General features: G+C 54.1%; 1 protein-coding gene across 4 annotated transcripts; it reads left to right on the top strand.

The window, feature by feature from the left end:
• Positions 1 to 2567: 2567 nt before the first annotated feature.
• Positions 2568 to 17917, top strand: LOC140896651 (Fc receptor-like protein 5). 4 transcript variants are annotated; one of them, XM_073308598.1, is made up of 13 exons: positions 2568 to 2853; positions 3333 to 3371; positions 4433 to 4729; positions 6757 to 7029; positions 8203 to 8514; positions 9188 to 9481; positions 11070 to 11366; positions 12505 to 12858; positions 13117 to 13221; positions 14474 to 14495; positions 16196 to 16233; positions 17023 to 17165; positions 17639 to 17917. In XM_073308598.1, exons 1-13 carry the CDS (start codon positions 2823 to 2825, stop codon positions 17744 to 17746), a joined length of 2313 nt encoding a protein of 770 aa, XP_073164699.1. In that variant the 5' UTR covers positions 2568 to 2822; the 3' UTR covers positions 17747 to 17917. The 4 variants fall into 4 exon arrangements, with proteins under 4 accessions (XP_073164699.1, XP_073164700.1, XP_073164698.1 ...); XM_073308599.1 differs by having other exon boundaries at positions 12505 to 12551; positions 12630 to 12858; positions 17023 to 17730; XM_073308597.1 differs by having other exon boundaries at positions 13120 to 13221; positions 17023 to 17730.
• The last annotated feature ends 4066 nt before the right edge of the window (positions 17918 to 21983 follow it).

Raw genomic sequence — 21983 nt, 5'->3', positions numbered from 1 at the left:
CTCTGGCGTGAGGTTGTTCCTTCAGCTCAGCCACCGGCCCCGTCTTCGTTCCATGACTCAGCTGCCGGCTGAGACATGCCCGTGACCCCTGCCCACGTGGCATTCACATGAGAGCGGCGACCGGCGAGCTGGGAGAGAAGTGCAGGTCTAATTCAGCTCTGTCCAGTTACATGTTCTGAGTCAGGGCTGACCCCCATGCCCCAGGGCAGTGCTAGGAGGCGCTGTGCTGTGGGGCTCACGGTGGGGCTCACTAGGGGGCGCTCTCCCCCCCAGTCAGGGCTGACCCCCAAGCCCCAGGGCAGTGCTAGGAGGCGCTGTGCTGTGGGGATCATGATGGGGCTCACTAGGGGGTGCTCTCCCCCCCAAGTCAGGGCTGACCCCCATGCCCCAGGGCAGTGCTAGGAAGCGCTGTGCTGTGGGAATCATGATGGGGCTCACTAGGGGGCACTCTCCCCCCCAAGTCAGGGCTGACCCCCATGCCCGAAGGCAGTGCTAGGAGGTGCTTTGCTGTGGGGATCATGATGGGGCTCACTAGGGGGTGCTCTCCCCCCCAAGTCAGGGCTGACCCCCATGCCCGAAGGCAGTGCTAGGAGGTGCTTTGCTGTGGGGATCATGATGGGGCTCACTAGGGGGTGCTCTCCCCCCCAAGTCAGGGCTGACCCCCAAGCCCCAGCGCAGTGCTAGGAGGCGCTGTGCTGTGGGGATCATGATGGGGCTCACTAGGGGGCGCTCTCCCCCCCAAGTCAGGGCTGACCCCCATGCCCCAGGGCAGTGCTAGGAAGCGCTGTGCTGTGGGAATCATGATGGGGCTCACTAGGGGGCACTCTCCCCCCCAAGTCAGGGCTGACCCCCATGCCCGAAGGCAGTGCTAGGAGGTGCTTTGCTGTGGGGATCATGATGGGGCTCACTAGGGGGTGCTCTCCCCCCCAAGTCAGGGCTGACCCCCATGCCCCAGGGCAGTGCTAGGAGGCGCTGTGCTGTGAGGATCATGATGGGGCTCACTAGGGGGCGCTCTCCCCCCCAAGTCAGGGCTGACCCCCAAGCCCCAGTGCAGTGCTAGGAGGCGCTGTGCTGTGGGGATCATGATGGGGCTCACTAGGGGGCGCTCTCCCCCCCAAGTCAGGGCTGACCCCCATGCCCCAGGGCAGTGCTAGGAGGCGCTGTGCTGTGGGGATCATGATGGGGCTCACTAGGGGGCGCTCTCCCCCCAAGTCAGGGCTGACCCCCATGCCCGAAGGCAGTGCTAGGAGGCGCTGTGCTGTGAGGATCATGATGGGGCTCACTAGGGGGTGCTCTCCCCCCCAAGTCAGGGCTGACCCCCATGCCCGAAGGCAGTGCTAGGAGGCGCTGTGCTGTGAGGATCATGATGGGGCTCACTAGGGGGTGCTCTCCCCCCCAAGTCAGGGCTGACCCCCATGCCCGAAGGCAGTGCTAGGAGGCGCTGTGCTGTGGGGATCATGATGGGGCTCACTAGGGGGTGCTCTCCCCCCCAGTCAGGGCTGACCCCCATGCCCGAAGGCAGTGCTAGGAGGTGCTCTGCTGTGGGGATCATGATGGGGCTCACTAGGGGGCGCTCTTCCCCCCAATCAGGGCTGACCCCCATGCCCCAGTGCTGGCCCCATGGCCCTTCACAGCCAGGAGCGCGGGTTTGGTGCTGGGCCCGTGAGCCCTGGTGTACCTGGCCAGGGAAATGGATGGAGTGAGGAGCCGTTACCTGGTTACCCTGTAGCTGACCCCTCTGCTATTGTTGGACCAGGCCCTGCAGAGCGGCTGGGAGCTGCAAGGCATGCTGGGAACCCCCGGCCTGGCTGTGGTCAGCCCACAGCGTGTGGTGCCTTGATGGTGGGGCGGGGAGGTGGCTGCGTCCCTTAGGCAGGACTTCCTCTGGCTGTGATCAGAGGGGAGCAGGCGGCTCACAGGAGACAGGCGTTGGGGGTGCAGCTTCCAGGCTCAGACTGGTCCCCCCAGCACGGAGCTAAACGTGTCTCCCTGCGCCAGGTGAATGACTCACCCTGCACTCCTTCCCTGCCTGCCTCATTCACGCCTTCCTTCTGTCTCCCCCTTTCCCTTCCTCGCTCTGCCACACTCCTCTTCATCCTCCCCACTCCTCCATCTCTCTCCCTCATTCACACGTTCCCTCCATATGTCTGACTTTCATTCCCCCTCTCTCTGCCCCACCCCACAGTCGCCTCTCCACTCCTCCTCCTGGCTGTGTCTCGTTCAGTCGTTCTCTTTCTGACTGTCCTCTTTGTTCTCAGTCAGTGACCTCCTTCTGCACGTCTCCTGCTGTGTCTTTCTCTTTCACTCTCTCCATCTTCATCTCCCCTCTTCTTCAGGCACTATCTCTTCTTCTCCCTCTTCACTCATCCTTTTCTCACTGTCTCATTCACCCTTTCCTTTTCTCACTCTTGCTCTGTCATTCATCTGTTTACTCCCTTTCTTTTTTTCCTTCCCTTTCACTTCCTCTATTTGGAGCCTGTCTCTTCATTCATCTCTTTGCCTCTGTCTCGTTCCCCCTTTCCCTCTCTCACTCTTTCATTCCATCCCTCCCTTTAATCAGTCAGGTTTCTCCATCCCGGACACCAGGGTTCCCCAGCCATCAGCAGGTCTTGAGGCTGCATCGTGACCACCCGTCCGTGCTCCTTTCAGAAACTATCTGGCCCATTCCAGGAGCTGGTTCCTCTCTCGGATGTGCAGACTTTGGGGAAGTGTCTGGCTCCAAGGGACGGACGATCACAGATATTTGTAAGAGCTCGGTTGCTATTTAGATAGCCCATTGAAGGAGCAGATTCACCTGGCAGCAGCATCCTGTTACACCCAGCATGGAGCTCAGCGTCCTCCTTCATCTCCTGGGTGAGTGACCCTGCACTCCTCCTTCAGCCTGTCTCTCCTTCCCCCCTTCCCTGCATGCATCTCACCTTCTCCTTCCACCTCCAGCTCCTTTGGGCTTCTCGTCCCCCAGACTCCATCTCGAGTCTCAATTCAGCAACAGTCTGGCGGGCGTCTGGCATTTCCCAGTTGCGCGGGGTCTCCTTATGGGGCCTTTCTGTGCAGGGAGCACGAACCCTGAGCCTCGGGTTTCTGCAAATACACTCACAGTAAGCAGGTGGCTGCTTTCCTAAGGCTTTACTCGAGTATCGAGCTCCTAGTCTTTCTCCAACGGTCATTTCCATCCACCGACTGTCTGTTGCTCTCCACTAGGGAAATAGATGTTGAGGCTCATCCACCTGGGCCCACGTCTCCCTAAAGTACATTCCCTGTCCCGCAGCCCCCTTCCCTCCTGTGCCGTTCCCGGAGCTCTCACTCCCTGTCTCTCCTCTTCTCTCCTTCAGCTTCTCTCCAGATCCTTCCCCAGCTGGCGTCACCTGCAGGTAAGGAGGGACGTGATCCACACACATGCCCCAGCTGTCCGTTCAGGTGGGTCCCCTCCATGAAAAGGGGTCACCCCATGGGGCAGACTTCCAGTTCCAGTCTGGCCCCATGGTAGGGGGTCTGGCTGCTTGGGTCAGAGAATAGGACATGGGGCCTTTCATCTCTAGGGGCCGCCGGCTCTGATCCTGCCGCAGAGGAACTGGCTGGTCAGTGGGGTGGGGAATGGGAATGGACAGGGGACACTGATTCCAGTATTTGTTTATGTGCCTGGCTTCTCACTGTGGGGTCACAGGCACTGAGTGTAGAGACCCCCCCGCCCAGGCATTGTGTGCAGGGATCCTCCCACCCCACTTCGGAGTGTGTCTCTCTCTGGTTCTGCTCCACTCAGCTCCCAGCTTCGGGACCTGCAGGGCCCTGGGCAAGACTTCCCAAAGTGACTGGTGATTTGTGGGGGGCTCAGTTTCCTGGGGTCCCCTGGAAGACTTATAGGGGCTGGATTCTTTGATAGGGCTGATAGAACCAGGCCTATTTAAACTGCTTGAAATGGAGCACCCCAAAACAGATTCTAGCTCTGGCCCCAGGGCCACATGCAGAGTGAAATCTCAGCAGGGCTGGCTGCAAGCTGGGAGGTGGGGTGGGATCTGAGCCTGTGGGATTCCATGGGGGGAGGTCTCTCTCCCTAGCTTCCATCTCCTCTCATCTCCCCACCCCCACTCCCACTTCCCTCATCCGTCCGGTCACAGCACCCTACAGAGCTGACTGAGCTGCACCACGCCCGGCAGAGCCCGTGACGTATGGCGTGGCCAGGTGGGAACCAGAACCCCCTAGAGGTGACAGTGGCTCCTGCCGCGTCCCCATGGAGCACAGGGGGTGTGTGCGGCAGGAGGGATGAAGCCAGAGTTCTGGGGCCAGTGGGGTGCAGACACCAGGTGTCTTGTTGTGTGGGAGGAACGGAGAGCTGCAAGGGGCTGCTGGCTCCAGCCAATGAGGGTAGGAATTGGGAGGCAGCACTTGGCTGGGGGGAGTGTAATGTCTGCTGAATCTCCCTGCCCTTCCTCAGCCCTCCTGCAAGCCCCAAGGGTCATCATGGACCCCCAGCACGCTGTGTATTTCCCGGGGGAGCATCTCACCCTCAGATGCTTGGCCCCTGGTGGGGAGGCGGTGAGCAGCTACCAGTTCTACAATCAGCGGGGGGAGCGAGTCTACACGGAAACTACCGGCCTGTCCGGGGGGCCCTGGCTGGTCCTGACGGCTGAGACGGGGAAGGCCGGGGCGTACAGCTGTGAGTATTGGGCAGTGAGAGACGGGCGGCCCATCTACTCTGCACGAAGCCAGCCTCTCCAGGTACCAGTGATGGGTGAGTCCCCTTTCTCCTACTGTCTAACAGGATTCCTGTCCCCATCACATGTGAGACCCCAACCCCTCATGTGGGGGGAGGGTCACCAGTCTGCTCACTTCAACCCCCAGGGTCTCTGGCTCTTGGTGGATGGTCCCTTGTCTTCTCTCCACTTACCCCCCCAAAAAAATGAAACCCCCCCAAAACAAACCAATACCATTTCACAGATTCTCAAACCGGAAAGGACCCCTGTGATCACCAAGTCCCAACTCCATTGGATGGCCCCAGTGTAATTCCTGTTTGAACTAGAGCAGATCTTCTAGGGAAACATCCAACCTTGTTCTAAAAATGGTCAGTGATAGAGTCCACCACAACCGTGGGTACGTTCTTCCAGTGATGAATTCCCCTCCCTGCTGAAAATTTCCACCTTATTCCCAGTCTGAATTTGTCTAGCTTCAGTGTTCAGCCTTTGGATCATGTTAGGTCCTTGGATGCCAGATTGAAGAGCCCTTCAGTATCAGATTTCTCTTCTCATACTAGGTACTTATAGACCACGATCAAATCACCCCTTCACCTTGGTTAAGCTAAACATGTTGAGCTCTAGAGATTCCTTCAGCACCCAAGCTGGCGGTGAGGCCGATTGTAGATTTCAATGACGTGGCTAAGTTTTAGGTCGCTGGTTTGATTCTGGCTTGAAGGAGCTTCCTGATGGTCCCTTCTGGCCTTTGACTGAAAATACAGCACATTGTTCCATAGGGCTTGTGGTTCTTTGAATTCTCACTCTGTCCTCCAAAGTCCTTGCATGGGACGGGAGGGGAGGGTTGAAATTCGTTGCGGACACGTCAGAATGTTTCATTTAAACATTGTGGATCAGAATGAGACATTTTCCTCCCTCTTGAAACAAAATCCTTTATTTTTGGCTCTGTTCGTATCCTGTATCTGCCCAGAGTGGCTGTCGTGCCTGATGGGAGTTTCAGTTCTGATATTTCGTGGCCCCCATTCTTCTTTCCTGGCCAGCCCCCCTCTCAGAACTAAGCCCCCCATGTGCATTGCAGCAGTTCAACGAGAGGGGTGACCTCTGTGTATCTTGGCAGATGTAGTCCGGAACAGGGGTCTGTTCTGTATTAGATTGTTGTCGGTAAACACCGATTTTGCTGCCCACACACAAACCAACAGAGAAATATTTCCAACCTTCATAACTGAAATTCACCACTCGGCAAAGTAAGGACAATGACGACTGAGATCTATTTCAGGCTATTTACTTTGTATATTTTCTCTGTTTAGTGACACCACAAGCCCTGGGCCGGCCACGTTGCGTGAGCACAGCCTCTGGCGTGCAAGCCGGGGGCCTCTTCCTCTTCACCTCACCAGGCCCTAAAGGAGCCCTGTTTGAACCAGCATCTCCTAGGACGCTTTCTCCCAGCCCCTTGGGGTGCAGGGGGCATCCAGCCCTCACGCCCTCTCGAGTCCCTAAGCATTCTGTCTCTCTCTTCAGGAGTGTGTTACTCTCCGGTGCTCGGCTCCCAGGAGGGAGATATGACTTCTGTAATGAAATCGGGGTGCAGGTCTCTGCAGATCTCCCCGCTCAGAACAGGGGTGCTCATCTGGGGCTCACGGATGTGATGGGGATCCCCAAAGCATACACCTGCCTGTACTGGGGAGCAGAGTCTAGGTGGGAAACCATCTCGGAGCGCAGCCATCCCTGCTTGGCCCTAGCGACTGGTGCATCTGCTTCTTAGGGCTGGTTGAGCTGGGGTCACGGGCATTTCTCCCCCTACAGTGACTGAGACACAACCAGCAATCTAGCTGCTGTCAAGGGCATCAGCGCAGTTTCGCTGTCTGGTTCTTCTCCTTCTAGTTGTGTCAGGTTTTCAAGAACTGAAATTCACTCACTCTCAGAGCCGGGGATAGAACCCAGGAGTCCTGGCTCCCAGCCCATGCCTTGATTTGACCTCTAGACCCCACTTTCTCATACTCAATTGCTCTGCTATTTCTACACTCTTGGTACATTAACGCTCCCTCTTCTCGCCTATTGTTGCTGTTTGCAGATTTCCCTCTTGCTCCATCCATCTCTGCAATTTCTGATTTCCCCGGGAAGAGCCCTGTTACCATCGTATGCTCAGCCCCTCAGGGACATGTGGCTAAAAGGTACCAGTTCCTGAGGCAGGGGCATGTCATTGTCTCACAGTTGGGTGCCCGTCTCCAGCTCCGTCAATCTGATTTGGATGCTACCGGCCCTTACACCTGCAGCTATGAGGTCAATGTCTCAGGGAGAATGATCCAGTCACTACCTAGTGCCCCCCTCTCAATCCATCTGACAGGTGAGTCATCTTTCCATCTACACCTCTTGTGTCAGGCGATGGCTGTCCAGACGTTGGCCTGCAGACTGGAAGGGTTGTGGGCTACTGACCGGTACGTCTGCGATGAACTGAGCAATCTGTCTGTAGAGCTGATGAATCCTGTCTGATATTGGGGGGTTGGTATCTGGGCCAGACTGAAGACTCCACTTTGGATCTGACAGGTGAGTCATCTTTCCATCTACACCTCTTGGGTCAGGCAATGGCTGTCCAGACGTCGGCCTGCAGACTGGAAGGGTTGTGGGATACTGACCGGTATGTCTGCGATGAACTGAGCAATCTGTCTGTAGAGCTGATGAATCCTGTCTGATATTGGGGGGTTGGTATCTGGGCCAGACTGAAGACTCCACTTTGGATGGGGGATTCTTTACCTTTGCTGTGGTCAGTTGATCTCCATCTTCGGCTGAACTTCCAAAGGAAGGTGAGAACAGAATCGCACAAGAGGGTCATTGAGTTAAAATGCTCGGCCATTGCAATGTGTTTGCTATGGGCAATCAGAGAGCTCCTGTCCAGGATAGCTGGTTTGTCAAGGGAGATCGTATTAGCAACTAAGTCCCTGTGATGTTCTCCTCAGCAAGGGAGAGCTTTGGTGCTGCTGAAATGTCTGTCAGGGAATGTGTCCCTGACATTCCCACCTGTCGGCCTTGCTGGCAAACTTCTTGAGATCTGCCAGTCCAAACCTGGCCTTGCAGGTCTCAGTCGATGTCCCCAGAGGCATCTCCCTGCAGTTCCCAGTCCTGCTGGTGGGAGACTCACAGGAATTATTAAATTCACTGCCTCCAAAGAGACCGAGCACAGGTTGGCCTGTTGGGTTAGCTGAAGGCTCACACCTGTCTTATGCCAGGAGCATCACCTGATGGTCTTTAAAGGCCAATCAACCTTCCCTGAAATTGGCAAGAAAACAGAGAAAAATGAGTAAATGAAAAGTGGGTGAACCCAGAGCTGATGCTCCTCAAAGAAAACATCTCTGGGTGGGGAAGGAACGTTAGTGACCAGGGAGGGAAATACGGTGTGGTAGCAAATGAACTGGGGCGTTGTCTCCCTTTGGACACATCAGCCATCTCCTGGGATTGGGAGGAGGGAGCTCCATAGCACTGGGGTTTGTTGGAGGGCTCAGTCCCCACTGTCTCTCTTCAGGGTCTTCCGTGCTCCTGGAAACCTTTCGGCCAACTCTGCAGCTGTCACCAACGGGTCCTGAGTTCACCACCGGAGATTCTGTTACCCTGACGTGCTCAGCTCCCAGCTGGGAGAAGAAGATGGGGTTCTGCTTCCTCAAGGCCAGGGAACAAGTGGCATGCACAAGACAGGCGCTGGAGGACTCTCAGAGTTACCAGATTGGCAGACTCAGCATGGAGGATTCTGGCTCATACACCTGTATGTACCGGGTAGCCGAACCTGGGCAGGAGATCTCCTCCCTAGAGAGCCAGCCCATCTCCATCACAGTCACAGGTAAGGCCCCTTTCTCTCAGAATGTGATAGCAGGGACCAGCATCAGAATATAAGAGCGGCCATGCTGGTCCCATGTCCATCTGGCCCAGTAGTCTGTCTCCAAGGGTGGCCCATACCAGAGTTTCAGGGGGCGCATACAGAACAGGGAAATTATGGAAGGATTCAGCCCAGGCTTCCATCATGTCTTGTAGTAGTCAGAGGTTCAGCCTCACCCCGAGCATGTTGTTGTGTCCCTGACGATCTTGTCTAAGAGCCATTGATGGACCTGTCCTCCATGGATGGATCCAGTACTTTTGGGAACCCAGATATGCTTTTGGCTATCACAGCATCCCACGGCAAGAAGAGCAACAGGGACAAGGCAACTGAGTGGTCAACCTCAGGGGGCTGGACAGTCAATCTCGGGCTCTTTCTCCACCTGGCTTGTCTGTACACTTCTGGCTGGGTTTGGCGCCGAGTAATGCTCCGATTTGCTCTTCACTGTTGGGGTGAAGTGGGTGGCCACCAAGGGATGGGAGATATGAAGGGATTTTCTGTCGAAGGGTAGAAGTGGGGGTGTAGCTTCTCCAAGGGGTACATGACAGCTCCCCATTTTATTTACACAATCAGCCAGGTGCTCTTCATTCAGAGCCCCTCCATTTCTCTCCTTGCTTTCTCTGCTCTTCATTCTCTCCAGATGTCTCACTGCCCCCACCGGCCCCCCAAATCATTCTGTATCCCCCGAAACACATCTATTTTCAGGGGGAGCATGTCAAGCTCACCTGCTCAGTTCCTGGCAGTGAGCAGGTGGGGGGATACAGATTCTACCATCAAAGAGAGGAGCAGATCTCTGAGCTGGACGAGGGAGCTTGGCTGGAGCGCACGGCTATGACTGGGAATGCTGGGACATACTTCTGTGCCTACTGGATAATTCGATCTGGGCAAGTGATCCTGTCACGGAAGAGTGACTCCGTCTCCATCATTGTGACTGGTGAGTCCAGCCCTGTCTCCAGCACCCCTTTGCCCTTTCCGCGTGTGTTCTAGAGAGGCCATACTCCTTCCATGGACTCCAGACTCTTCACGGCCACCTGTTGAATCTCAGTGACCACTGTAAGGTGGGAAACTGAGGCACCCAATATTGGCTTCATCAATTTTTTCACATTTATTTATACATTTTCAGATTGAATCATTGACACTTGTCATTTCTGATCATACACACATGACAAACAATAAGACAGATTGGACTGAACAGGCAGGGGTCCAAGTATCCAAATTTGTCTCAGTCTCTGGACCAGTGTTCTCCATTTTGGGCCCTCCATCACTTTCTTTTTATACATTAATTTGTCCTTCTATGTCTGTCTTCCCATGTCTCCAGTTATACGTTTACCCAAATGTTCATAAGTTGTTTTCATTCTTCTGTATTGTTACAAATCATTGGCATTGCATCAGCATAACTCCATGATTCTTTTGCCATTCAGTGTACATTGTCATGAATAGGAAGATTAAACTAATAAAACAGCCCTTATTTTTCCCATTCCACATGTTGCAGTGGTAGGTGTTCAGCAGGATTCGCAGATTGAGACAGTCTGACATGGGCCGTGATATGCACGCGTTTGCCATCCCAGACATCCAATACATGGCCAATGGTGGCACTGAAATCACAGAATTCTTCCTATTTGCAATGGAATTGCTTAAAAAAATCCATGGCCACACAATTGGAAACGTGGCACACATGACTTGAAGTACTCACCAAGCTAGTCAAAATGTACAGTGATATGCCAAATGCCTCCCCAGAGGAGGGAAGGGTTGGTCGACCTAGAGATCTTTAAATCATCTCCGAACAAACGTTGGCAGGTCCAAAGTCAATCTGTGGAAGTGGGGCTCGTCCATTGACCCAGATACAAGTGACTGCGGCCAATGCAAACTAGGGAACATCTCTTGGTCTGCCGGCTCCTGGGGGAAGATCTGCAGACTGGGCCATAGCATGTGCCCAGCACTGGGAAAACGTACATTTGTGGTGGAGGACACAAGATGAAAAAGACCATTCAACATCCATCATCATGAACGATTAGTATTACACTACCAAACCACAGAGTTGATTTATACCATTCAGCACATTTCTCACTCTTTAGCGCCACAGCTCATTTCCTGTGTCTCGTCCTCCGTCATCCAGGATCGTAACCTTTATTTTTCTTGAGTAGGGAAATTTATGGAGACCACCAGGTCCTTCTGGCATCATATCCTTGCCTTTGCCAAATGTGGGCTTGTCCAGGCTCATTTGCTCTATGCTGAGCAGCTCAAAGTTCAGCACTTCTGATTGTAAATCACTCGAAAGTCTCGCCAGGAATTTCTCCTGTTGTATTTTGAGGTGCTTATTCGGTTAGGCACTGTAGCAGTTCCCCCACAGCTCTGCCAGTTGTGAGATGCTGTTCCACTCAGACTGGGGATTGTCATCTGTCCTGTGCGGTGTTTGCTGGGGGGGTATTTCACAGGCTGGGGGATCACTGGACTCCCCGTATCAACTTCTCTTGACTCTGGGGGGATGCCCCTCTGCACTGACCCCTTTCTCTCTATTGCAGCTCCTCCACTGGCCCCCAAACTCTCTCTGCATCCCAAGCTCCCTGTGTACCTGCCCGGGGAGAAGGTCACCCTCACCTGCTCAGTCCCCCATGGCAAGGAGGTTGCGGGGTTCAGGTTCCACCAGCACAGAGGGGATCAGGCCTCTGAAGAGCTGCCAGCAGCCAGCGGGGGGCCCGGGATGGAGCTCATGGCGCAGATGGGGAATGATGGCTCCTACACCTGTCAGTACTGGAGACGGGAGGCCGGGCAGGAGATTGTATCTGAGAACAGTAACAGCATCACTGTACCAGTGTCAGGTGAGGCTCTGACCTCCGGGATGTTCCCGCTGGGTCTCTCCCACATCTCAGGTGCTGCTAGACAGCCAGGTGAGCAGTGGGACTTGCGGGGAGCAGAGATGCCCCCCACCCGCCCACAAACCCCTTTGTCCTCTGCCCTTCCCCATCCCCACCCTCTGCTGCCCCCTGGTGCCCATTATACAGTACAGCCGCCCCTTCCCCACCCCCACCCTCTGCTGCCCCCTGGTGCCCATTATACAGTATAGCCGCCCCTTCCCACCCCCACCCTCTGCTGCCCCCTGGTGTCCATTATACAGTATAGCCGCCCCTTCCCTGTCCCCACCCTCTGCTGCCCCCTGGTGCCCATTATACAGTATAGCCGCCCCTTCCCACCCCCACCCTCTGCTGCCCCCTGGTGCCCATTATACAGTATAGCCGCCCCTTTCCACCCCCACCCTCTGCTGCCCCCTGGTGCCCATTATACAGTATAGCTGCCCCTTCCTGACACTGGGCTGTGGTTCTCCTGCTGACCTCTGTATTTTGCTGCTTCCCTTAAACCCCCTTTCCCAGCCGGTGCTGAGCATGGATCCCCCATCTGGAGTGGTGAGTGAAGGGCTCCCCCTGCTCATCACCTGCATGGCCCCTGGTGACCTCAGTGAGCGGAGATTTCACTTTTACAAGGACAGAACCGAGATCGTCCCCAGGGACTTGGGCTCTGAGCTCAGCATCATGGAGTCCAGCACTGACTTCATGATGCTCAGTTTCCCACAGGCTGGTCCTGTGACCACTGGGGAATTCACCTGCGGCTATGAGGAGAACGTGAGGGGGAGGTGTATCCTGTCCCCCAGTAGTCAGGTTGTGAACGTCACCATGAAGGGTGAGGATGCGCCTAGTCCTACAAATGCCATTGAAGATATACTCTGGAGTCCTGCAGTGGGGAAAACGGTTGTTGAAATGATGCCGCTGTGTAGTGAATGGCTGCTTAACTCAACTCCCATTCCTTATGCTGCCCCCTTGTGCCCATTATCCCGTGTAGCCAACCCTTCCCCACCCCTCACCCTCTGCTGCCCTCTGGTGCCCATTATACAGTATATCAGTCCCTTCCTGATACTGGACTGTGGTTCCCCTGCTGACCTCTCCCTTTTTCTACTCCCCTTAGACCCCCTTCCCCAGCCATTGCTGAGCATGGATCCCCCATCTGGAGAGGTGAGTGAAGGGCTCCCCCTGCTCATTGCCTGCATGGCCCCTGGTGACCTCGGTGAATGGAGATTTCACTTTTACAAGGACGGAACCGAGATCATCCCCAGAGTTGAGGGGTCTGAGATCAGCACCATGGAGTCTGTCTCCGGCTCTGTGAACATCTCTGTGCTCAGCATCCCACAGGCTGGTCCTAAGAACACTGGGGAATTCACCTGTGGGTACGAGAAGAACATGAGCGGGAGGTGGATCCAGTCCCCCAGGAGCCAGGCTGTGAATGTTACCTGGAATGTCACCAGGAATTACAGCTGGAGAGGTGAGGCTCCCAACAGTATTAACAGAATGAAAAGGAATATTTCCCCTGAAGTGCAGTTCCCATTTTGGACCCATAGGTGTCAGGATCACATCCTGTATCTGGCATGCAGAAATTCCTTTCTTAAAGGGGAGGGTGCAGATTGTCCCTATTCTGCAGGCTGCCTGGGGTATAGCAGAATCCACAGTGCCATGCAGGGGAAACGTTTACATTGCAGATCCTGGCATAACGCCTGCTGTCGCTCTTCCCCCTTCTCTCAAGCAGGCTGGGCTCTGCCCCTCCCCTTGGTGGCTGGTTGCGGTGGTGGAGGAGCCGCTCTGGGGATACTGGCTCTTCTTGGCTGCTGCTGCAGAAGGAATAAGAAAGGTACCGGTAATGCAACCTGGATGGGGAATGGGAGCTGGGGTTTCGTTTGTGCAATTCTGGAGGAGGGTGGACAAGACTGGGGTGGAGAATGGGACCCAGGTGTCCAGGGATCCCCAGGGTTGTGAGGCACAAGCCCTTAGTGTGACGGATTCTTGTCTGTGTCCTGCTGTGGATCAGCTCCCGGACTCTGCTAGCAACATATGCTCCTGGAAACTTTGCTGTCTGTACAGGGTAACGATTACCCCCTGGTAATCTGCTGTCCCCAAAGGAATAGGACACTCCAACTTTGGATGCTCAGTTCGGGGTCCCCACTCACCATGCGGCACTTAGATCTGTTTATAAAGAAAACAAGGGGAAGTTTATCATCAAAGCGACCAGGTGGGTGAGGTTTTATTCGACCAATTTCTGAGGGGGAACAAGACAAGCTTTTGAGTGATACAGACCTCTTCTTCCTCTCATCTGAGACCAGAGATTCAAGGAAGAATATTGGAAACAAATGGTTTCATATCAAACAAGATTGTAACATGCTTCCTAGAGCCTAAACTGAACTCCCAGGACATTTCTCTGTCTCCTACGTCATAGCGTTGTCCCATCATTTTCAGTCAGGTTGGCTGAGATCCTCCTTCCCTAAGATCAAACCTCATGGCAGGTTGTCTTCAGAGATTGAAGGCTTCCAGGGTGCATCTCTCTGCACCCCCTAATGTACCAGATCAGACCTTTGATCTCCACCTGAGAACAAGTTTTCCCCAGCTGCTGTTTACCTCTTCCTGTTAGTATCGCCCCCGATTCTCCGCAAGCTCTTTGTTGGCATTGGACCCAGAATGCTGATAGACTTGTACAGGGAGACACGCAGTGGTACACTATGGACATAAGCATCTCCTAGCTCCTGTCCGGAGTTGTTTGTCCCATGGCACACTACCTTGGAGCAACCTCCCTTTAACCACAACAAGGGAAAATAATATTCAGCATCTCCGCATAACTCCTTGCAGATTTTCCATACACTTGTCTCGCAATGGTCTTGACGATGCATGTGATGCAGGCTTTCATTAGCGACCTCGCGTGACGTTCTTTGGTGGATGCATGGTAGCTCTGCACCCCTGTGTGCCCCTCTGTCTGTTGGCATCAAGAAGGCTGTGGGTCAGAGCCGTGCCAGGCACTTGCTCCATGCCCCATGTGGAGGTAGACACTTGGGGGGGTGGGTAAGGGAAACCAAACAGCTTTTTAATATCTCTCCTTGACCTTTTCTCCACAGGTAGCAGCAAGACAGCCGCTGGGTAAGATATCCGGTTTTCAGAGGTATCACTCCTCCTCCCCGTGGGAGGCTGCCTGTCTGTCTGTCTCCCCCAACAGGGTAATCGATATCCCTCCAACACATTGGCCCATCCCATCTGTTACGGCAGAGGAACCCGCCTCCTCCCACAACATCTGCCTTAGTCCCCCAACTTCTCCCCTCTGGAGCGAGCTGTGAGGAGCCAGGCTGTGAATGAGAGAGCACAGATGAGTGAATATGAGAAAGAGAGAATGATAAATGAATGGGAGAGAAGGAAAAAAGGCTGGGCCAATGAGATGTTTATTTTCCACTATCTGTCCCCTCCCACTTTCACCCCAAGTCCTTCCCAATGCTGGGTGGGGAAGCACTGGGATGGGCTCCCTAGGGAGGTGGTGGAATCTCCATCCTTAGAGGTTTTGAAGGTCAGGCTTGACAAAGCCCTGGCTGGGATGATTTAGTTGGGGTTGGTCCTGTTTTGAGCAGGGGGTTGGACTAGATACCTCCTGAGGTCCCTTCCAACCCTGATCTTCTATGAGTCTATGATTCTATGATCAGAAGTGTATACCTAGGCCTGGCAGAATTTTGATTATTTTGTTATAATTTCAACAGGTAATAAGCATTCAAAAAATATATTTTTTCACAGTTGCAAGAAATTACCAGGGAGAAGTCAGACAACAGGGGGCTTAGAGAATAATTATTTAATGACAGGCCATGCCAAGATTCAAAAAAGTAAAGCTTTATATCTGGTACAGCCCAGATTGTCAGCCCCACATGCCAAAATATGCAACATCAATATCTTCAGATCAAACTTTGATTCTCAAACAGCCTTTCCCCTTACATTACATATCTGTACATTTCTGGAAATATTTTCCCCATTTGTTTCTGGAGAATCGTCCAGTCGATCGCTTGACTGCACTTTGGTTTGTTATGAAACATGCTCAAGAGACCAAATGACCAATCTCAGTCAGGTTTATTGCAGAAAGTAAATTATAGGACCAGACAGAGGGGAAAGGTTCAATACAATACTCGTTTGATAGATTTTAAGTCTAGAAATGATCGCTGTGATCATCTAGTTTGATTTCCTGCATAACACAGGCCAGAGAACTGCCCCACAATAATTCCTAGAGAGGAACTTTTAGAAAGACACCCAATCTGGATTGAAAAGTGCCCATGATGAAGAATCCACCACAACCCTTGGTGCTCCATTGCTTAATTAAATGTTCATGCATTATTAGCAGTCTAATGATGATGGCCAGTGTGACACATGCTTTCAGTAGAGACTGTACGTGATGTTATATTGGTGACCCTGTGGGTTCCCCATAGCCCCATGTATCCCAGTGCCCTCTGCCAGTTGGTACGAGGAGGTTTGGGGCCAGGGTGAGAAGCAGAGCAAACAAGCGAGAGACGCAGTGAATAGATAGCGAAAAGGAATGGAGGAATGAGGGAGAGAAAGTCAGGGAAAGAAGGAGGTGATGAATAAAGAGGAGAGAATGAGCGGGAATGGAGGAATGAAGCAGAGAGAAAAGCTACCACCAAGAACATTGTTGGCCAATGATAGCCCCACCCAAAACTCCCACCCTCACCCATTATCACACTCCAGGAGCCTGTTCCTCAAATCCTCCCAACCCTTAGGGGTAGGAGCCCATAATTCCCCCCTCTGACCCTCCCAGCTCCATCACTGAGACATAGTTCTGCCTCTTTCAGCTACCTGGGTGTCAACGGAGCCCCTGGGGTCAATTTAGGTGAGTAATGACCACCCAGCTCCCCGCCAGACACTCTCTCCCACTTTGTAGCCCATGGGGTCTCAGAGGTGGGACACGGTACATGGGAGGTGTCTGATTGGCCTTCTCATGGCCACTTCCCCTTTAAGAGGGGAATTTCTGACTGACACACTCCGGCTCCCCTACTGATGATGTTGAGACTATGTTGCCAGCTAGTGGGTCAAAAATGGGAATTTCAGCATGGAGAAAAGAGACTTGAGTCTGGCTGTTGGGTGGAGGGTCTGACGCAGGGCAGTGAGGAGGGGGAACCGGGTGCTGGATGGAGGGTCCAATCCAGGACAGCGGGGAGGGGGGACTGGGTGTTGGATGGAGGGTCCAATCCAGGGCAGCGGGGAGGGGAGATCGGTGCTGGATGGAGGATCCAATCCAAGGCAGCAGGGAGGGGAGACCAGGTGCTGGATGGAGGGTCCGACACAGGACAGCAGGGAGGGGAGACCGGGTGCGGGATGGAGGGTCTGATCCAGGGCAGCGGGGAGGGGGGACTGGGTGTTGGATGGAGGGTCCAATCCAAGGCAGCAGGGAGGGGAGACCGGGTGCGGGATGGAGGATCTGATCCAGGGCAGCGGGGAGGGGAGATCGGTGCTGGATGGAGGATCCAATCCAAGGCAGCAGGGAGGGGAGACCGGGTGTTGGATGGAGGGTCCGACACAGGGCAGCAGGGAGGGGAGACCGGGTGCGGGATGGAGGATCTGATCCAGGGCAGCGGGGAGGGGAGACCAGGCAGTAGGGTCTAATCTGTTACGTGATTAGCTCTGCAGCAAAGGAGCCATGACGGGTGGGATCAGCCGGTGATGCACAACCAGCGGCGGCTACCCAGCATCCCTGGTGGGAAATCCAAGAAAAGAGGCAAGGGAGAAGAGGATGCAGGCACCGGGGCAAGATGCACAACCCTGGTAAACTCGGAGAGGAGAATGCTGAGCCCCCCACCCCCTGCTGAGTGCCCCACCCCAGTCTCTGGAGCACAGCACCCACTGGTGCCATGCGGGAGCACTGGTGTCAGTATTCCCCACAATGGGAAAGGGCCTCCTGTTGAGATCTCACCCGGCTCCCTGCAGCACAACGCCTCCTAGTGCCGCAGTGAGGTAATGGGATCAGCTCTGAGTGTGAGGGGAGAGCACCCCTGATCCCCCACCCCACTCCCTGCAGTGTCCCCTAGTGCTGCCCTGGGGCAGTGGGGCCAGCACTGACTCCAAGGGGCGAGTGTCCACTACTGAGGGCCCTGGTCCCTGCAGCACAGCGCCCCCTAGCGCCACCCTGGGGCAGTGGGGCCAGCACTGACTCCAAGGGGAGAGCACAACAAAAGTTCTCTACAGCACAACATAAGCTCTTGGCAGACCTGATTCTTCTCTGTTCTCCACTTTCCTAGTATGCTGTAGCCACGTGCTCCCCTGTGAGCCCGGGGAGCTCCACGTTCCACCAGCAAGGAGGGAATTTGGTCTCAGAGGAAGTTGTGTACAGTGAACCCCTCTTCTAATCCCTGTCCCCCAACTTCCCAGCAGCACCCTGCTCCCATTGCCTGAGAATTCCCAGACCTCAAGCTCTGCTCACTCTCAAACCTTTGTCACAGCAAACAGCTCAGTTTTGTTCTTTTCATCTTGTGGGGTGAGGGGAGTGGGAGGCAGGACTCAGATCTGGGAGGAGAGTGGGATCTAGTGGTTAGAGCGGGGCGGGGGAGCTGGAAGGCCAGAATCCTGGGTTCTACCCTGGCTCTGGGAGGGGGGGTGGGGTCTAGTAGTTAGAGCAGGGGGGTCTGGGAACCAGGGCTCATGGGTTCTATCCCAAGCTTTGGGAGGAGTTTGGGTACAGTGGTTAAAGCTGCTGGTGAAGGATGGGTAAATACCCCCGTCTAACCATGCTCTTCTGAATTAAACTTATTTCTGGCCCAGTTTGGTTGGTGCCATTTTTCACTCGTGTATCAACTGTGGAGTAGTGGGAGGTTTGGGGACCCTGGTATTTTCAGGGTGTCCCAAGGGAGACAAACTATGTCCCTATAGTTGCTTGCACTGAGTCAACTGAAATCTCCAGCTCCGATTGAGCCTTTATGCTTACCAGGCTGAGAGCGCTATGAACGGGACCGGACATCAAAGCTGCACTAGGGCAAACCCTAGATGACAGCTTCCTGATGAACTAAAAGTGACTCTGATTACTTCGATCAACAGACATGCAAATTATGCCCTGGTAAGGAGGGCTGGCCCCAGGCCAGGAGGCTGGTTGCATCAAAGATATAATATTGCAATTTCTCTACTTGCGTTTTGGGCAGAAATACCCTTGGGCACATCGGGAACATCAAACAATGAAAAAAACCCTCCAGCAGTGACAGCCATTTCATCACTGTAAATGGCCCAGACCCCCAGCTTCGGTCCATGGGTCAGATCCCCAGCTGGGGTGAATGGGTTGTAGCTCGACTGGAGTCAATGGGGCAGATCCCAGCTGGGGTCAATGGGCCATAGCTCCCCAGTGGGTGTAAACCCGTGTAACTCAAGGAAGATTTCTTTACACCAGCTGGAACCCTGGGCTACCCTGGGAAGATCCAGCCCTCGGGGGCGGCTGGTCCGGCCCCTCCCCCCAGCTCTGCGTTGAAGTACAAAAGCCAGTGCAAACACTGGAGAAGGTGGCGGGAAGTGGTCAGCTGCCCTCAGCCCCTCCTTACCTGAGATGCTGCTGCCTGTCCTGCCGCCCAGCTGAGCAGTGGCTGCAAATGAGGATGTGGCTTCCTCTGCCTCCATCAGAGGGGAGGGGCCCCGCCCCCTCCTTGCACCCAGACGGGGCCAGTGGCTGAGCCGAGAACCCAGCTCCCAGCCCAGAGCGACCAGCTCAGCATGGCGCTAACTCTCCTTCTGCCTCTGCTGCATAAGTGACCTCCCTCGGCCCTCACCCCTCTGTCTGGAGACTCCTCCTCCACCCTGCCCCACATCCCTCCATCCCTCTGAATCCCCATCCCCTCCCCGGAGCTCTCTTCTCTTCTCTTCTCTTCTCTTCTCTTCTCTTCTCTTCTCTTCTCTTCTCTTCTCTTCTCTTCCAGTCTCTCTACAGATGCTCCCCAGGCTGGCGTCCCCCGCAGGTAACGACGTCTCCTGTCCTTGAAGAGCTGCTCACGGGGGCAAGGGGTGTCTCAGGGAGTGAGGATCCCCCTGTTCTCACGCTGTGCTGTTTGGAATAGCAAGGAGGGGGGAACCCCAGTGTTAGGATATAGATATTCAGGCCTGTCGGTAAAGGCCTAGACTCGAAGAATTTAGGTGTATTCTTATCACTTGGCTAGTTACAGAGGTATAAAAGAAAGAATCAAAATCACTGTCTGCCGGTGTAAGGGCCTTCTCTCACTGTGACAGTCTGAGGCCCTGTGCTTAGGCTAAGGCCTTTGGCTAAGCAGCAGAGGCAGCCATAAGCTGGGAAGCGACCGGTCACCTCCTCACATTCCAAACTAGTCACACTGAAAGAAGGTGCTATTGGGCTGTTAGGATACAATCCTGTCCTGATAGTGCCCATCGCCTCCAGAGAAAGGGAAGTGCCTTGAAGATGTAAAAGGAAACTTAGTTTGATAGCATCCTGTCTGGCAAGAACTCACTTCTCAATAGCTGGGATGTGAAATCCTCATTTCTGTATTGTTTTGTCATTATAGTTCCCACTTTGCTATTGTTTGCCTGTATAATCTCTGTCTGGTTCTGTGATTGTTCCTGTCTGCTGTATAATTAATTTTGCTGGGTGTAAACTAATTAAGATGGTGGGATATAATTGGCTAAATAATCATGTTAGGATTGGTTAGTTAAATTTCAGGAAAAGGATTGGTTAAGGTATAGCTAAGCAGAACTCAAGTTTTACTATATAGTCTGTAGTCAATCAGGAAGTGGCGGGGATGGGAACAGGGAATGGGGGTGGGGAATTGGAATCATGTTTGGCTAAGGGCAGGAATGGGAACAGGGACACAGGTGTAAGGTTCTGTGGCGTCAGAGCTGGGAAGGGGGAAACTAAGGAAGGAAACTGGAATCATGCTTGCTGGAAGTTCACCCCAATAAACATCGAATTGTTTGCACCTTTGGACTTCGGGTATTGTTGCTCTCTGTTCATGCGAGAAGGACCAGGGAAATGAGTGGGTGAAAGAATAAGCCCCCTAACACCCAGGTGCCCCTGTGTCATCCCCTGGGTGGGCCAGGCCGCCCTGTTCACAGGCATCTCCCATGGAACCTTCCCCAGCAGCAACTCCTGTCCAGAGCCACATTCGTGGGGGTGGAAGAGCGACCCCAGCCGGTCTCTTTGGTGGGTACCACCCCAGGCCATAGGGGAGAAGATACTCCCATCCCCCTGGTGCTACCCAGCCCCTCATTGGCAGCCTCATCAGAGAGAGCAAGAGCTGGATGGGCCATAGGGACTGAGCATCCACCTCCGCATTACACTGGGGGCCCATCACTGTGGGGCTGTGTGTGGAGCGGGGGCTCTCTCTCCCCCAGCTCTGGCCTCCCACAAAGAACTCAGGGCCAGGGGGCACAAACTCAGCCTCGCCCAGCGGGACATTAAAAGCAGGTTCTACAGAGACTGCAGAGGAAATGCGGTGGGTGGAAAAACTCTCCCTTCCCTTCCCCACATCTGCCTGAGCCTCCTCATTTCTCTTCAATGCCTTCTAGCTATTGCTAGGCAGGTCTGATGGTCAGCTGATGGATTCTCCCCCCTCTTCTACCACTGCCCCTGGATAGAGAACATTGGGTGAATACCCTGATGGAAATGGGGGTCTTGGGGTTGAACCCTTTGCATCAACAATCCTCCCCCCTTTGTGCACCCCACTTTCCCCGGATGGAGAGTGTGGGGATTTTGAGGTGCACCAGGTGGATGAAGGATCCTTCTTGCCCCAGCTCTGCTCCTGATGCCCCTAATCCCTGATGAGAAAAACAGATTCTCTCCTGGGCTCCTGCCCCCATCCCTGAATTGTTCCTTGGCACAGTCTGGGTCCCACCCACCCTGCCATCTCCTCTGTGCAAGGGAGGGGAAAGCAGCACATTATGGGTCAGTGGGGGGATATTATTGGGGGGAGCAGGCTGTGGGATGGAGGGTGTTAAGTTTCACAAATGGGGGGAGCTGGAATTTGCCCAGCCACTCAAAGCCTGGGTCCATCTTATAGTGAGAGACTCCAGGAGCTGGAGGTGTTTAGCATAACAAAGAGAAGGTTAAGGGGGAGTTGATCACAGTCTAGCATTTCCTACGTGGGGAACAGAAATTGGACATTCAACTGCTCTTCAAAAGAACAGACAAAGATCAAACATGACCCAGTGCCTGGGAGCTGGAGCTAGACAAATTCAGACTAGAAATAAGGTGCAGATCTTAATAGTGAGGGGAATGAACCACTCCCACAATTCCCCAAAGGTCATGGTGGATTCTCCTGCGCTGGCGATTTCTGAATCAAGCCTGACTATTTCTCTCAGAGATCTGTTCTAGGTCACAGAGGAATCAATTCAGGGAAGTCCTAGGGCCTAGATGACACAGGAAGTCGGACTCCATGATCACAATGGTCCCTTCTGGCCTTGGAATCTATATAAAGACCCCAGAGGGAGAGAGAGACGGGAGGTGGTTTATTTGCTGTGATGTATTTCCCAGTATGGGGGCGGGTGCTGGACAGTGAGATGAGGCTGGTTTGTGATCTTGTCTGTCCAGAAATCATCTCTGCTCCCTTCTCCTCATTCCATCATGGCCTCTCCCTCAACAATCACCCTTCTTCTTCTGTT

The sequence above is a fragment of the Lepidochelys kempii genome, chromosome 13, assembly GCF_965140285.1.
Source record: "Lepidochelys kempii isolate rLepKem1 chromosome 13, rLepKem1.hap1, whole genome shotgun sequence".
In the NCBI taxonomy this organism is placed as follows: Eukaryota; Metazoa; Chordata; order Testudines; family Cheloniidae; genus Lepidochelys; species Lepidochelys kempii.
This window is presented reverse-complemented; position numbering and strand designations above follow the sequence as displayed.